This window comes from Sciurus carolinensis, chromosome 8 (assembly GCF_902686445.1).
Source record: "Sciurus carolinensis chromosome 8, mSciCar1.2, whole genome shotgun sequence".
Lineage (NCBI taxonomy): Eukaryota > Metazoa > Chordata > Mammalia > Rodentia > Sciuridae > Sciurus > Sciurus carolinensis.
This window is the reverse complement of record NC_062220.1, coordinates 134,273,138-134,290,602: the sequence shown is the minus strand read 5'-3', so window position 1 is coordinate 134,290,602 and position 17,465 is coordinate 134,273,138. Positions and strand designations below refer to the sequence as shown.

The 17,465-nt window shown below is 46.3% G+C and overlaps 1 protein-coding gene across 1 annotated transcript in view; it reads left to right on the top strand.

Annotated features, from left to right (window-relative positions):
* Suds3 (SDS3 homolog, SIN3A corepressor complex component) overlaps positions 1 to 15,093 on the top strand; it is a 38,753-nt gene extending 23,660 nt beyond the window's left edge. The window contains exons 7-12 of the mRNA XM_047561518.1: positions 1,130 to 1,225; positions 2,194 to 2,255; positions 2,417 to 2,438; positions 3,678 to 3,783; positions 9,588 to 9,672; positions 12,107 to 15,093. Coding sequence (XP_047417474.1) covers positions 1,130 to 1,225; positions 2,194 to 2,255; positions 2,417 to 2,438; positions 3,678 to 3,783; positions 9,588 to 9,672; positions 12,107 to 12,205 — 470 coding nt within the window. The 3' untranslated portion in view covers positions 12,206 to 15,093. The remainder of the gene's footprint in view (positions 1 to 1,129; positions 1,226 to 2,193; positions 2,256 to 2,416; positions 2,439 to 3,677; positions 3,784 to 9,587; positions 9,673 to 12,106) is intronic.
* The last annotated feature ends 2,372 nt before the right edge of the window (positions 15,094 to 17,465 follow it).

Below are 17,465 nucleotides of genomic sequence, written 5' to 3'. Positions count from 1 at the left end.
GGAAGGGAATATTGAAAAGACTCTTTTTTTTTTTTTTTTTTTTTTTATTTATTTTTTTTATTTTTTTACGTTTACATAGGGTAATGATGTTTATTTTATTTTTCCCCTCCCCCCCACTCCTCCCACCCCCCCCCCACGAAAAGACTCTTAAAGTAGGAGGAGTTGTCTGGGCAGAAAAGAGAAGGCTAGACAGAGAGAATGGCAGTACAAAGCCTTGGTGTCCGAAAGTGGTGTCTTGGGGTAGCTTATGCTTCTCAGAATGGGGGCAGAGGCAGCCTTGGAGGGGAGCCAGGAAGAGGAGTGAGTTTGCCTGGGAAGGGTGGAGTCGGGTGTGGGTTGCCATTCAGAGGGCTGGGGACTGAGGCTTCGCTGGAATATAGGCCGAGGACTGACAGGACCTAGAGATTACCAGTGTGTAAGGAATAGGCCAGGAAAAAAGGAGCCCAGAGGAGTAAGTCAGCAGAGATTTGGGTGACTGGGGCTGGGGGGCAGAGGCTTCATGGCGTGGGGAGTCAGCAGCAATGTCAGACGAGGGAGAGAAGTGGAGAAGAGCGGAGAGGGTCTTTATATACAATGTGCCTTCGTTGTATCACTTTTGAAGTCAAGTAGCTACAAAAGGTTATAAAAAGAAAAAAGAGTTTTAAGTTTGTAAATGAAACTTAAAAATGTTAGCACTGGAGGCCGGTGGCCTTAAAAGAGCCTTTGTGCTAGTGGGCCACGTGTGTCCATCCTCTGTGGGAACTGTGGAAATTAGTCCAGTGGGATCATCTTGAGGTTCCTTCTAATCCCAAGAGTTTACAACTCTGTGGCTTCCTAATTTGAGTGAGAGGAGGAATAGCCCTTAGTTTTTGAGGGTGCTGGAGAGATTCCTACAGTGGCCATAATGTTGGACTCTTGGGCTGGATTTCTGGGAGGGATGTGGACCTAGTATAGCTGGTCTGAATTGCGTAAGCACCGACCCTCTCTAAAGTCTGACACGGGTGTCTGGTTTGGGCCATGTATAGACCAGACATCTGCAATAACGTAATTCTGTTTGGGGGTCCGTAAGGCAGATGTTCTTACACTGTAGGAATCCTTACTGGCCTCAAGAGGGAATTGAATAGATTTACCCATTCCATTCTTGCCATAGATTCTATGGAAGTGAAGCCCATCATGACCAGAAAGTTGCGGAGGCGACCAAATGATCCTGTCCCCATCCCAGACAAGAGGAGAAAACCTGCTCCTGATATCCATTTGCATCAAACTTCAATTACATCTTTTTTCTTAAGACTATTGACTCTCTTGTTTGTCCAACCGATAAGAGTATAAGTGACTATTGTCCTGCAGAAAAAAATATTTGATGGAAAAACATGTAAGATATTTATGCACGGGTCAGGGGTTGGTCATTTTTGTGTTGGAGTCCTCAGCTGCTACTGCTTTTAGTGGGAGAGATTTATACAAAAAACTTATTGAAAGGGTACTTTATGTTGTATTTAGAACCTGGTTTTAACACTTCAAGATGCAGGGGCAACTGAAAACTTGACGTGCCTTAATTTTTCTACTTGTCAAATGAGGACAGTAGTTACCTGCCTTTGGGTACCACAGTTACCCCATCCCTACAATAGTGGATTGCAAACTGTTTTTAAATGAAAGCAAATGATATTTTAATCAAAATAACACAGTTCTTTAATTATAAAAATGGTTAATGGGAATAGGACACATGAAGAGAAGTGTTTTTCTTGTTCTCTTAAGAGATAATAAATAGCCATTTGTCCAGAATGGTTTGGTCATTTGCTATCAGGAAAGGAAATAACTTCAGGTCCTTTCACCTATAACTGAGAATTTAAGTTGCTATGGAAAACTAATCTTCCCTTTGAGTGTGTGTTTGTGTAAGTCCTCAGATATTTGGAACAAAGGCACTTTATAAATTCAGAACACAGTCTGACTGTTTTCTGCCCTCTCACTATTGTAGAGATCTACTGGTTTTTATTGGACCATATCATAGCAGTTTGTAAGATGGGGCATGTGAATCCATTTATATACTTGGTCACCATGACAGTTGGATAGTCACCTTTCTAAGAAGTAAGTTATTATTACAAAAACGTCATTCTGCATAGTCATACCTTGTGAGTTCTGAACTACTGGTACCATTTTGTTGGTACTTGTTTCCTTGGAAACCATACTTTTTAGATGTATTCCTTTAACTCTCAGCACCTCAGCTAAACTATTTGTTAACAGATGAACAGATCATGGAGGATCTGAGAACATTAAATAAGGTACAGTTTGATTTATTTACTTATTTATTTGAAAGCTCAGGCTTGACATGGTTTCTTCACTGTGTTCACGTGATACTTGTTAGATCATTATGATACCTCTGACACCCACGGTTATATCCAGAATGATTTTCTCTAAGATTTTTTTGTTGTTCTTCCTACAGCTTAAGTCACCCAAGAGACCAGGTAAGTGCTTAATGTTATTGACATTTGTACAATCTTTTTATCATGTTGTTGGAAAAGCATGTGAATACCTGTCAGGGAATTGTTGCACTTTTCAGAAGTAAAGCGTTTGTCATTTGCCTAGGAGTGAAACTGAAGGGAACCTTAAATGTACCTACCCCTCTTTATTTTATTTTTTTAACCTGTTATTTTTGTCTTTTCCTTGTGATTTTTTATAAAAAAAGACATTTGATCAGCTGTTAAAGGTTTCCTTCTGTGTAGGCATGAGGCATAAGAGCGAAGTGTCTATCCAGTTCTGAAAATGAAACCAGAGAATTTTTCAGTATTCCTCGCTTTCTGGAATCAAGTCCTAGACATTGCTGTGCCAGTGACTTTTCACGGCCTGGCTCTCTCGTAAGGTACTCGCAGGCTGTGCCAAGTCCCTGGGTATAGATGAGGCTGAAGCCCAGTCACTGTTCCCAGTGATTCCTTCTGGAGTAGCACATGAGAACTGATGCTGGTTGCAAGTCATTTGCTGTACTCAGTGCTGTGTTAAGTCACACATTCCTCTACTTATAGTCTTGTGGAAGAAAAATCCAGATTCTTCTTTCTCTAGATAATGTCTTCCTGTGGGCCCCTGTAGTCCACAGAGAAGTCCTGAGCTTCTGAGGCAGGATGGGGAGGGTTATGTGAGTAAGTATGTAAATTCAGATCATTTAAACCTCCTTTAGTTCTAAGAATGATTTTAATTTTTAAGAGATTGTCATACTACTTGCCCTTTTAGGCTTTGGATGGTCATTAGGATTTAATCCACCTCTAAGTGATCTTGTGCATTGGTACCTTTGACCTTGGCCTTCCCAAGCCTCAGGTTTCTCTGTTCATTGAGGTTCATCTGTGCCTTTCTTGTCTCATGGAATGTTTTGAGGACAAAGTTAGATGTGATATACAAGAATTTTTTGCATGCTGTGCCAATCAGGTCTCCACACTAAGTTCTGTGTCAATGTGGTGACCTCCCAGGAGTGCACGTGCTGATCAACACTGGGGTCTCTCCTGTGCACAGCCACTGTACTCTAACCTGGGCAACACAGTGAGACCCCATTGCTTTAAAACATTTTTTGGTTAATTACCAGGAGTTTCCTCTGTAAGTACTTGATGGTCATAATTATCACCACACTCTAATAGTGTTTCAGCTAAAGGATGGTAGCTGGTGGACTTGCACCTTTGTTACATGCTTAGTCACGTAACTGTGTCTGGCTCCTCTAGCATCCCCATCCTCTCCTGAACACTTGCCTGCGACACCTGCAGAGTCTCCAGCCCAGAGATTTGAGGCTCGAATAGAAGATGGTAAACTGTATTATGATAAAAGATGGTAAGTCATGAGAAAACGGGGACCACTCCAAAGAATCAGTAGGACGGAGGGCTGGGCCTTTCTGTAGCTGTTATTTCAGAGTATACCTGCCACTTAAATTTTTAATGGAATTCCACTTCTAGTACTATGTATCAGCAGCCATTTGGACATACTTCTGTCAAGTCTCTGAAAACTGTTTCCCAGTGTGTGGATAGTGGTCCCCTTCCTCTCCATGCCACTGTCGTCTCATGAGAATTTGCAGGTTTATGTACTCATTGAGTTTTTGGTGCCCCTGTCCAGTGGGGCCAGGGCATATGTCCTGTTCTGCCTCCTCTTCAGTCTGGTCCTGTGTCCTAAGGTTAGTAGGTATTCTGTGGATAAAAAGATATTGTGGGCAAATCAGTTTAGGATGATCTTGTTAATTAAGATAAATGAGTTCCCTTCTTATCGCCCTCTTTGGGTCTTGTCATATGTTAATGTACATGGTGAATTTCAAGATGTTATTAGGTGTTTTTTATCTGACAGCTGTACTGTTTCCTCATGCATCATCCTGCTGCCAGAGTGTTCCAGGAAACCTTCTTAGGGGAATTGTGTCCTAAAACCCGACTAGTTTAGATTGAAGACTGGTTAAAACCTTTAGACTGCCAGCATTTTTCATTGGAAAGGAAATGGCAAAACAGTAGGATAGAATCTTAAAAGCTCATGCGTTTATTCATTCAGCCATTGATTGCCTTGTGTGTCAAGTGTTCTGCTAGGTGTCAGATCACTCTGGATCCTGCCATCTTCACCGCTCTTCCAACTGGGGTGCAGTATTTCTTCCTCTGTGTTGTCCCTCTGCAGATGTACTCTTCCTCAGTTCCAGTCAGAGGTGCCCTTGTGGTTGTGTTCTGCCTTTCCAGTTGGTTATATCAGGAGTGTCTGAGTTACTGTAAGCTCTCTGTAGTTATCATTTTTAATGGCTATGTAATAATTTGGAGTTTGAATACCTCCATTTGGCCAAAAGTTCCCCAAAATCAGGGTAATGGTTATTTTGGATTTTTTGAGTGTGGGTTTTTTTTTTGTTTTGTTTTGTTTTGTTTTTTTGTTACTAGACATTAAACCCAGGAGTGCTCTATCCCCAGCACTTTTTATTTTGACAGTCTTGCTAAGTTGCTTAGGGCCTAACTGAGCCACTGGGATTATAGGCATGTGCTACCATGCCTGACAATTTTTTGAGTTTTATGTTGCATTACGTTAGTTGATTATGATAAAATATTGAATACTCATTCCTCTGGATCCACAGGGGATTGGTTCCAGGAACCCCTCAGATGCTCATGTCTCTCATAGCATGTATTATAGAATTTGCATATAACCTAACACTTCCTCCTGCATATTTTAATCATCTCTGCATTACTTATAATACCTAATACAATATCCATACTGTGAAAGTAGTTGTTACAGTGTATTGTTAACAAGAAAAAAAAATTCATGTTCCAATATAGACACAGTTTTTCCCCAAAATACTTTTGATCTGCAGTTGGTTGAATCATGAATGTGGAAGCTGCAGATTGAGAGGGTCGATTGTTCTTCATAAATGCTTGTTGATCTAGTCATGCCTGAAATAAATCATTTCCACCTAGTAAATAACAGTGAGTCAATTGCCCAGCAGATGAAGGAGGCTTGCTTTGTCTGTAACCCTGACCTTGGTGATTTCTGCCCCTGTGACTTGACTGTTCTTGGCATTCTTTAGTTGTCTTAACATTGATCATCAGAACATGTCACCACTAGGTGGCAGGCCCTGGCTGCTTATCACAGTGGGCCAAGATAAGATGAAAAATGTTTCTAATAATGAAAACCAAATAACCTTTAAAGATCAAGCCCACATATAGGAACTGCCTTTGAAAATGATGAGATTTATCACTAACATTTTTACGGATCTATGAGTCTTAAAGCCATGTGATATTTCAAATGATGTTCATTTTATAACTACGTTGCTTCAGATCCTTCTCTTTTTAGACTTAATCCTTATGACTTTATGAGACGTGTCCCGAGGGTGAAAATGCAGTAAAATGAAATGCTTGGTGGTTTTTTTTTTTTTTTTTTTTTTTTAAGGAAAAGATTTACAGTGACTGGTGTTTCATAATGTAAACAAAGTGGTCGGGCTGATGATGTGTTAGAACTACTAAGCAGTGTGAAGGAATTTTCACCATCTTGCTCATGTTAGCAGAAGACATTTGCAAAATAATGTCTCTGGAGGTGTTTGACTTTCTCAGTGAATTTTAAGTTACTCATTCTACTGTTAAATATATTTTGAGAATGTTTTCTTCATTCTTCTGTTTTTTCTTCTTTGGCCTTAGCAGTCAGAGCTCATGATGAATCATTGAAAGGTGGGTCCCTTTGTTCCCTGGTGCTTGTCGAAAGGGTCCCTCCAGGCCAGAGCTTCCACAGGGCTGGACCCAGGTCTGATGAGCTTTGGTATCCTTTTGCGTGTTTCTGTTTGTCACAGCCCATGGTGGAGAGATCAGCTGAATTACTTGCATGCTGCATCCAGTGGCGTGGCGTATTTTGGTATAACAGTATTTTTGGCAAAACATGTTTCATTGAGTGTTAAATGACTTTAGCAGAACAAGTCTGAGTCAGGCTTCCCATCTGGGCGTGAACACGTAACCAAGCTACATTTCATTTCGAAAGCTAAGCATCTTCCCTTTGCCTGGTCTTCATTTGCATTTAAGACCTTTTATATCATGCCGTACTTTTGCCTCACATTTTGATCTGGACTAATGACCCCTCTCAGGAAATACTGTGGAGCAGCTGATATTTTAAATAACTAACTAACTGTTGGTGCTGCTGGACTATTTTTTTCTCTCTTCACTTTAAATCTGGAGCTGCTAATGTGAATCAGAAATGAAGTCACCACTCGCTCAAGTAGACTCCGCCCTGGAGCTCTCAGGTGACACAAAAGCATATGAACTCCAAGCAGTGGATATTTCCAACAGGCGTCAGGCTCCCCGAGGTTCTGTAGCTGTGATGTGGATTCAGTTGTTGGGAAATGAAGCGTTAATATCAGGATTCCCAGTAGATTCAGAATTCAATTACTTCGCTCTTTGCTCTACTTTTAGATCTACCTGCTAAAGAAATTGCTTTCTTTCAAAATAGTGATAGTCATTCTAGTTGGTTGGGTTTAATAGTAGAGGCACAATGCTTTAAGAGCTTAATTGTTAGGATTCCCAGATCAGAATTTTCATTAGTAATAAAGTCAATTTGACATTTAGGTCGTATTCTCTGAGGTTGTTTAAAATTTTCTTTTCTTTTTTTTCTTCTTTTTTTTTTTAGCAGCTGAGTTGTAACTTGTAAAATGGGCTAATTGGCAAAAGAAGATGTGTATTTTCATAAATTAGCTCTGTTGATGTTGCTTTGTAACATTTTTTCTAAATATATTTTTAATTCATTTCCTCCTTTATTTTTAGAAATTGAAAAGTAAATTTATATGTTAAAGCTATCATTTTAAAAAAAAAAATCTTTAAAAACCCTCACCTGAACACTTTAATTTCTGAGGACTTTTCAGAGAATTCAAATAATTGAATAGATTTGATAATCGGGGTTGGTGACTCCCAAAGGCCATTGTGTGGTGTGTGAGAATCCCCTGAAGATCCTGGAGACCCGGGGGCCAGTTGAGGCGGAAGTTGGCTGCTTTGGGAGGCATGCGGGCCTGCTCTCCTGTGGACTAGATGGGGACCTGGTGGAGGTCCAGGCCACCACTGCGTGGTGAGAGACCAGAGGTGTGGGCCACATGGCCACCTTTACTCCTGATGTTCATAGTTGAATCAGTCAAATGTGTTAGGTTGTTTGGGTTCTAAGCATAATTGAAGGAAAATACAACACATCTCCTGAGAACTGTCTGAATGATCTTACAGATTAATATTTAACACAGCTTTGTAACATTATTTTCTTTTTGCTCATTCGTCTTAATATTTAACGTTTTCTAATACCATAATTACAAAATGTTACTTTTAAATATAAATAATATTTGTCCTAGAAAAAAGAAAGCCATGCAGTAAAAAGAATACCATTCTTATTTAATTTTACATTTTTATGTACATTTAATATGTAAATTGACCATTTTTTTCTTTGTGTGTAGGATACACAGGAAACGTGTATGTTTTATTACAAACACAGAAACAGTGGGGACTCTTTTTTCCACTTGGCTTTGTTTTGAGTGCATGTCCACCATGCCCATAACCTTTCTGTGTGTGCATTGTGGGGTGCCGGGGGTTGAACCCAGGCCTCATGTGTGCTAGGTGAGTTCCGTTACACGGAGCTAGATCCCCAGCCCCTGACCTTTCTCTGTTAGAGTGTTGAGAAAGTAGAATCAGGATGACTCGAGGCTAGTTGCATTTTGTTTTGTGTTTCTCTTTAATAACTCATAATCCCCACAGAATAACCGAGCGTTCTGTATTTTTATTCAAACTGTAACTCAAAGACGTTCCTGTCAACATGTGAGAGCTGCCTTAAATGTAGGGGAGGAACCAAGGGGAGTGTTCATGTCGGGGACCGTTCAGCCTTTCCTTGTGCATTATATAATTTGGTTCTTGTCCTGTTAACTGTTTAGCATACCAAAGGTCCTCTGACCCAGTTTACCGACTAATATATGACCAAAAGCAACTTTAGAGCCTGGATCTCCTCCAGTCTCACTATTGTAATTGCATTTATGATTCATTTTCTTTTAACAATGTTTTCAGAAAGTGAATTAACTTAGAAACCTGAGTTTTCGGTTCCTAAGTAGCAGGTTAAAGAGCACTTAGATCCTAGATTGGAAAGAACTCACTGTGGGAGAGAAGTACATTCTTTACTGAGATATCTTGGCAGTAGATTATTTCATTATACTAGCAAAACAGAATCTGCCTTCTTCCTCCAGAGGAATAATAAGATGCATCGCTTTGCTGGGAGATGTGTTTTGGTGGAATGTACATGAATTCGTGGATCTGTTTAGCTGGGTGTGTGTGACTTGAGTGAATCAGAGGTTTAATCTCTTTGATCAAGAGATTAAAGTGGGCCTGGCCCTGGGCAGGGCTGCAGCAGCAGGTCTGCCGATATTTCCAGTCTTGCAGTCTGGCAGCTGCTCTGCATCCCGTTGTCCCACTGGGATTGGCCCAGGCGTCCTCACTTCCATCCTCAGCCTTGCCCGTAAGTCGGAAGTGGCCCTGCGCTCCAGGAGGCCAAGAGAGTTATCTGTTCCATTCAAAGCAGCTTTCCCCACCCTCTGGGCCAAATCAGATGACATCCAGAACTTTGCCTGATTAGCATTTGCCAGGTGTGGTTATTTAATATTCTCTCTCCTCCCCCTGTATTTGAAGCCCTGTGACAGCTAGACCTGAGCCTTCCACCGTCTTTCCCCGTCCTCTGGATAGTCAGTGGTTCATAGTAAGGGCTTGATGAGTATTTTCGAATGAATGATTAAAGGAAGGGCTGAATTCAGCCGTCCTTCTTGTTAATGACTAATTTGGACAAATTAATAATAAGAGATATTTGTTTTGTCCAGAAAGTGGGAATAGAGCTATTTTACCTTAAAATGTTTATTTTGCTTTTTGAACTGGGTTATATAGTCCAAATAAAAAGGTGAATTATATTCTGACCCTTTTCTCAGCCCTTTTTCCTCTTTTCAGAGGGGCCAGATTAGGAGGCCACCCATTCCGGGATGGAAGTCTTTAAATGACACCTTCTGAAGTCTAGGCTCTTCCTCAAGTTATTCTGTGGACCCCCATCGTTAGATTTCTCATGGTGGTAGTGTTTTGTTTTGTTCCTCCCTCCGCGTCTCCCTTTTTCACTTTGTGCCCTGTTTTTGGCAGGTACCACAAGAGCCAGGCCATCTATCTGGAGTCAAAGGACAACCAGAAACTGAGCTGTGTGATCAGCTCGGTCGGAGCCAATGAGGTAGGGCACATTTCCACACCCTGAAGAAGAGAAATGAGCTCTTTGAAGTGTGGAAAATATGACAAACCTAAACTGAAGGTGCCACCAAGGAAGTACGGTGGATTCCCGTCTCACTTGAGGGGGACTCTGAAGTCAGCACTTGCAGGCAGAAATTGCGCCTAGTCAGAAACACCCTTGAAAAATGCCTTACGCCTGTTGCGATGGTACGTGCGACTCTGTGAGTTCCTGGTGATCCTGGAGACCTCCCAAGGCAGGGGTCGATTTGGGAGCCGCTGAGCTAGACTGCAGGAGAGCATGGCAGACAGCGTGTGCCCATACGTTCACGTGCAGCTGCTCCGTAAGGTGGTCATCTCCTGACAGGACCTGCCTGTGGAGCTGGCTCCATCTTTTTTTGCTATTTCTCTAGGACTTTTTTATGTACTAACAGATTTGTTTCTTGCTGCGAGAATTTAATGAGGCCCCTGGCACAAGGTCCAGTATTGAGTTAAATGCTCAACACAGTCCAACCAGCGTGCAGCAAGCTGCCAGGCTTGTGCCCTTGGGTATTGGTCTCCTTGAGATACTCGGCAGGATCAGGTCTGGTTTTAGTTCCTTGGTTAATGCCAGAGGATGATGTGGCTGCCTACGAGTTCAACTGGCCCTTCATTAGGAGGATGTTGGCAGTGTCTGACTTGTTAGTAGTTAACAAAAAGTTTAGAACTTTAATAGCTAGGTTGACTTGATCTCTTATCAGCCCACAAATGTCTGCAAAGGAATTGATTTTCCCATGTCTACCCTCTGTAACTCATTCGTGCCAGTGCACAGTAAATCTAATGAAACTGGATTATGAAATAACTTAAGCGGCTTGTATTCTCCCAGCTTCCTGAATCGAAAATGCCCTCAAATGTGACTAGTTTGCAAAATGATTATTTACTTACAAGTCAGGGAGGGCCTTCCAGCAAGCGAATGTCATTCTTCTCTGGACTCAGGATCTGTGAGAGTCACTTGAAGCCAAGCCAAAACCAGATCCAGGGCATCTAATGGAGACCTCGTGTCCCTCAGCCAAGGGCATCGCCATTGCACCATAGAGGACTTGTGCCTGGCTGCCTAGGAGGAGCTACAAAGCACACGTGGCTTCCTAGTCCCAAGCCCAGCTTCAGAACCAGTCTGTTACTCTCTTCTGTGACACCGCAATCACCCAAAACGGGGAAAAGGCTCAGCTCTGGGGAGGTCTGGTGGGTGTGTCTGAGTGTGTTGCTGACCCTGCCGATTCAGCCCAACCAGTTTAAAATGGTTCTTCGAAGTCCTTTAGAAGCTTGGCTTCAAGTGCGATCTTTAACTTGCTTCACTTTTGTTTGTTTTTGTGGCACTAGGGGTTGAACCCAGGGCACTTCACTCTTAAGTCCCCAGCAATTTTTATTTTGAGACAGGGTCTTGCTAAGTTGTTGAGGCTGGCCTCAAATTTGTGATCCTCCTACCTTAGCCTCCCAAGTCATTTGGATTATAGGTGGGTAACACTGTGCCTGTTTTTTTCCCCGTTTTGGGGATTGACCCCAGGGCCTTATGTATGCAAGGCAAGAGCTCTACCCCTAAGCTCCAACCTGGGCCCAACTTGTTTCATTTTTAAACCAGTGTACTGGCTTTAAAACATCTCTGTTGGGCTAATGAATCACATCGAAGAAATTGAGATGAAGCTGAAAATATGCTTTTTAAAAACCTGAGTCTTGAGTTGGGGAAGGAGGTCCATTTACAAGCTTGCTTGTGTGGCTGAAGTGCAGACCTTTCAAAACGTCATGCTTCTAGCTCCACGGAACTGCCCGCTTAGAAGGCGGCTTAGTGGAGGAGCCAGGGGCTGTGGTATTGGCGCCCAGGTCACATGGGACAGGAGGCGCTGCCTTACTGAACCTGGCTCTTCTCTGCAGCCGCCGCGACAGCTTCCTGGCAGGGCTGAGGTGGGGCAGCCGAGTGGGATGCCCGGTGGCACCCCGCGCACGGTAGCCCTTCCTGGCTTGCCCAGGAGACCGAGGTGGCAGCCCTTCTTCCCTTCCTGGCTACAGGGTGCCACTTACCGAGTGCACTTGTCAGCCCTTCATCTCGGTTCCGCAGAAGAGCCTCCCTCCTGTGAACCGGGAAGCCCCCGTCCGCCTGCGGGGAGGAGCGGCAGGGCGGGCGCCTCTCACGGGAGCTCTTCCGCGCTCGGGCCTTGCCGGCCCAGGTCCTTCAGGGACATCTTTTGTGGACGGTGTCAGGACCCCAGAGACGGAAAGGCCCTCCGATAGGGCAGCCCCTTGGGGATTCGAAGGTGTGTTTTCAGGTGTTTGGATGATGCCTGGCCAGACCTAATCAAGAGCCGCACAGTCAGGGCGGAAGGGGACCCAGGATCGCGCGCGCTCTTCCCGCCCGGGGAGTTGGCCCCCGCGTCTCTCGCGCTCACTCGCCTCTCCTGTCCCTGCAGATCTGGGTGAGGAAGACCAGCGACAGCACCAAGATGAGGATCTACCTGGGCCAGCTGCAGCGCGGGCTCTTCGTGATCCGCCGGCGCTCAGCGGCTTGACTCCCGCCGCGCTCCCTCCCCCGGCCCTTTTTCTGCCGTGGTTTTTGTTTGTTTTGTTTACTTCTTAATAGAAAAAATTTAACTTACTGGGAATAACTTCTTGGCCTTGAAGTGAAGAACCCTCGTGGACTCTGCGGGGTACTTTGTGGCCGGTCCCTTCCACCTTCGTGTCGTTTTTCCTGCCTCAGCCTCTTCCCAGACGTCAGTTGCCAGGGACTGTCGTTTTCAGGAGTATTGGGGCGTTTGATTTCCTTTCCTTTTCTTTCTTTGTTTGCTTATGCTTTGTCTGTTGTTTAGCCCCCTCTGAGTTTGCAGAAACAGCGCTGTGAGTTCATCCTTCTGCCTTGGAGAAGCGGAGGCGCTCGCCCTGGTGCATTTCCACGTTTGAATCTGCTTAGCGGATCCCGAGCTACCGCCCTGGTCGAGCGCCCTCGCTGTTTCCCCAGAAGCTGGGGCAGAGGTCCTGGCAGAGGGAGGTTAATTCTCCTGGCGCTCAGCCTTCTTGGAGAGGGAAATGCCTGTGTGACATCTGGCACATGCCATCCCTTCCACTGGCTGAGCGAGGGGACGTTTGCCTGGGAGACTGTGCGTTGAAGTAAATGGGGCAGGGGAGGGACATTCATTTCATAATGTGCTGGAGTCACCACATTTTAAATGTGATTTAACGCAGGCAGTTTTTCCACACACATTTTGTTCTAGCTTGGGCTGGAATGGGAAGCGGTAATTTCAGAAGATTTTATTTGAAGTGTCTTTCTCTCCCCGGTTCCCAAGTAGATGGAAGGAGCGCGCGCCATAGGCCGATCACCTGGTGTCTCCTCTAGGTGGGGCGCAGAGGTGGGTAGTGCAGTGATTGGCCACCTGTAGACTCACAGGCCATTGGGGCATCACCTTGGTTGCTGATGCCGCTACTGTACACTGGCCGTCCCACACCATGGCACCTTGTCTCAGGTCCAGGCCCTCACAGCCTATCAGGAGACCTGGTCCACTCAGAGACGGAAGCCGCCATGGCCACTGCCAAACACCTGCACTTGTCCCCACATGTCCCCAGGACGCCGCCTTCCCTGCACTCCCTGCTCCTTCCCCGTGGGTGACGGGGTTGTCCGTGGTCCGTGTGCATCATGAGATGTGTGAGGAACTCGGGTCGGAGCGCCGGCTGGCGTCGGGGCAGTCTAGACCTTAGGAAGACGTTGAGTGGCCCCCTCGGCTCAGTCCTGGGCCTCTCTCTGCATCGTCTGCTGTACAAACCCACCGCAGGTGGGGCTCTGAGGACTCACTTAGCCTCTGCGTCCTGGCTTCCGGGAGCAAACCTGCTGAATCCGTAAAGACGCCGACAGATGCCATTTTGTTTCTGTCTTAATTTTCCTCATTTTTTCTGGTGTTTAGAAAAGTTGCCTGGCGGCTCTGTTTCCTCTCCGCCCTCCAGCCCCCCAGTGTTAAACCACGTTGACTGCCGTGAGCCAGGTCAGGCAAGTGAGCTTCCCCTGCCCCTGAGGGCCTTTGCTGTGAGGGAGGACTTGCTGGGATCACCGCTGGCGTGTGGCACCGTGGGGCCCGTAGCTGCCATTTACCTTCAGGTGCCCCGTGAAGGAGGCTTATTTTGATACACTTGGTGTGTTTTTGCCATTGAACTTTTCTGTAACGATCACCTCCCTGTCCTCAGGGACGGTGTACCAAAGTGCGTTCCTCCTGGAGGGGACGGTGTCCACAGCCCTGGGGTTCCGCGTCGAGCGGCAGGTTGCCTCTTCCCCTCGCCTTGTCTGGGGCCCTTCGGTGCTTTTGTGAAGTGACCATCTGTTTGAAGGCCAGGGTTTGGTGCTTCTGCCTTCTCTCTCCTGTTCACTCTTTGGGGTACGGGAGACCACACAGAGAGAGGGCCTCCGCCCAGCCGCTGCCTCCTCCGCTTCCTCTCAGCCCCGAGTCGATCTGGTGAAAACGGGCAAAGGTGAGGTAGACTTGACGCAGCACAGGAAGTTATATTCCCAGTCCCAGATTTAAGTTTTATTTAGTCACCTCAAAGGTGAAGAATTGGCAACCGAACTGTTCCAACTGGCCTCTGGTGACCAGGGGCAGAATAAGCCCTGTCAGTAGACGGAGGGCCTTCTGTGACGGGCAGCGGAGCGAGGTTCCTGGAGGAGGCCGGCTTCCCACCCGGTGGCACAGCAGGCGGCGCCCACGTCAGGCGTCCTGCCAGGGACCCTAGGAAACGGGCTGGACCAGACAGCTCTGCCTCCGCTGCGCTCGGGTTTCTTGGGTGTGTCCAGGATTTGCTGTCCCTCGCCTTGGGGTCGGGTGCCCTCCCGCGCCCTCCTCTCCAGAGAGATTTCTGTAGCCATACCAAAGCCAGGGCGTTCGCTTCCCTTGGATCCCGTATTTATGGACTAACTACCTAGCTCAGTTCTTTATAAACTTCTGCCTAGGACCAGTGCAAGATCCCAGAGGCTGATCTGTGTTCGGGATTGGGGGATTTTCTAAGGGAAATAAGGGGGTTGGGTGGGGTCGATTGCATCTTTTTTTTTTCACCTAACTCTGGGTGCGGTGGGGGGGGCGGGGGAATCCTATTTTTTACAATGTTTTTTGTTTTGTTTTTCTTTTAACGTTTCCTTTTAGCCTTGAATTTTTATGAAATGATTTCCTCCTTATTTAAAAATTTTTGTTTCATTTGGGATTTAAAATCTTGGTACTTTGTGTTACACCGATTTTTTCCAAAGGCTTCAAACCATTTTAATACCAGAACATGGTAAAATTGCAGCCATTTCAAGCAGCTGGTGGGCTTTTTATATAACATTATTAGCTGGTACCATTCAATATTCTGAGAAGTGAATGTAAAATGTGTCATTAAGTTTTTTTTTTTTTTTTTTCTAAATAAACTTTCCAAGAGGAAACCAGCGTGGAGTCTGTTGTGTCTGTGGACCTGACCAGGTCAGAAGGTGTTCAGGTTCTCCTTCCACTGATGACGGGGAGGAGTTGGGACAGAGAAGTTGGTTCGTCGTCAGGGAAGAGTGGAGGTGGCGCGCTGGAAGCGTAGCGTGGGGCTGTTGACCCTGAGGAGCAGTGTGCTCTCCATTACTTGCTGGAAACGATAACATGATTTAAAATCGAGTAAGTGAAACCCATGACAGGTGGAAAAACCTCCAAGTAAACTTGCCGTGCATGATGATGTTCATTCATTACCCCAAACGCGGGTCCTGCTCCCGGGGCCAGCTGCGGACTGCCCTTGTTGCCGCCACTTGTGACCTTGTGTGACTAGTGAGCTTGTGGCCCGTCGGGAAGGCAGTTTGCACTTTGTGTGTCTTACACTGTAATGTGACGTTCACACAGCGCTGTGCACACACCTTCGGTGAGACGTCAGAAGGTGGCACCGTGACCAGGACCCACAGGCCCTTGGGCTCTTTCTGGTTACTCCTGGCTCATGTTCTGGTTTTGTCTTTGCCTGTTTCCGTTCGGTGCTGGGGAGGGCCTCCCCTGCTAGCCAGACCCTCTGGTCTGAGCTGCACCCCCAGCCCGAGTTTCCTGTTTAATTACGGAACCGTAAAGCTCCTCCACTCCCACTGATGTTGCATTTTGAACCTGGCATGTCCTTCAAGAGGCCTGTGTATCAAAGACTCGTCCCCATCTTGGCACCCTTGAGAGACTGTTGGGGCTGGTGCCACAGTTCAGGTCACTGTGGGCCTGTGTGTGAGGGAACTGTGGGACACTGGTCTTGTCCTGCCTCCACCTCGCAGTGGCCCCAGGGTGAGCAGCAGCTCCTACGCACAGCCACCATGACGCCCTCCGCAGACCCGGGCGTGTTGCATCACCAGAGGCTCAAAGGGACATGGGCCAAAGGCTCTGAAATTGGGAACCCCGGTAAACCTTTCCTCTGCAGCCCGGTCCTTTGGTGGTTCTAGGAGAGCCAGGGCCTGTTGTCACTGGGGACTGGGCAGGGTGTGAGAGTTGGCAGGTGGGGTGTGACTGAGTGAGGACGAGCCAGAGCTGCCCGGGTGCAGGCTCCCCGCTGCGGGCAGGCCTTCCCTTCAGCTCTGTGATGTGCCAGGCCTGGCTAGGCGCCCCCCAGAGGCGTTTTCTCATTGCATCCTCACACTAACGGGGGAAGACTCCTAATGTTCCCCGGTCGAAGATTCCCCATTAATTGTAATTGTGCATATGATCAGTTCAAGCCTAGACTCAGTTCTCCTTTAAACTCAGTGTGCCTAGGACGTAGTAAATGCTCCTTAAATGTTATTTGTCAGTCAGTCAAAATGAGGTGTAAAGCTGGGCAGTTTGGCACACCTCTATAATCCCAGTGGCTTGGGAGGCTGAGGCAGGAGGATCGAGAGTTCAGAGCCAGCCTCAGCAACTTAGCAAGGCACTGAGCAACTTAGCAAGTCCCTGTTTTTAAATGATTAAAAAAAAACGACAACAACAACAAAAAAAACAGGATGTGGCTCAGTGGGTAAGCACCCCTGGGTTCAATCCCTGGTACAACAAATAAGTAAAAAAAAGAAGGTCGAAGAACAACTGCTAAGCAGCAACAGCCCAGGTTCCAGGTGCGGTACCCTTTGCTGATGTTCTCTGCTCAGCTTCTTAACAACCCTAAGGGCATAGACCTACCTTCCAACCAGTGCTCAGCAACGAGCTGAGAAAGGACCTGGAGGGGTCATCGGTGGTCCAGTGGCTTTCTAAGGGGTGGGTGACAGTCTGGATCTTACCCCAGCCTGTTTCCCATAACACTGTACAGTCCTTTTCCTTGCCCCTTGGTGAAAATTGCATTTGGGTTGGGGACAGTGATGTGTCACCTGGTGTCCCAGCTACTATGGAGCCTGAGGCGGGAGGCTCCCTTGAGCCCAGGAGTCTGTTTCCCCGGGAGACCCATCTCTAAACCAAACGCGTTCTCTTCAACCTGTCACCTCTCTTCCTGAGCGCGTCCCAGGAGCTTCTTGTTTGATTTTGGTTTTGCAGTCTGGAGATGGAACCCAGGGTCCTGCACATGCTAAACAAGCACCTTGCAGCTGAAAAATCTGCTTTTGCCTCTAACCTGTAGGCACAGGGCAAATGCTAGAGGTAGAGCTTGCAGGAACCATCGCTCCTGTTGGCGAGCTCTGGCCAGTTTAGGAGGTGCCGTTCACTGATACTGCGTAATTATAATCATTCTAAAAAAAGAAGCACTTTCCTCCACAGCTGCTGGTCTTCCTGGACCTACTCGTACAGTGAGCAGCGAGAGCGCCAGATTTGTCCAGGTCTCTTTCTTCTGCCCTTCTCAGCTTTCCGTGGAGTAGGGAGG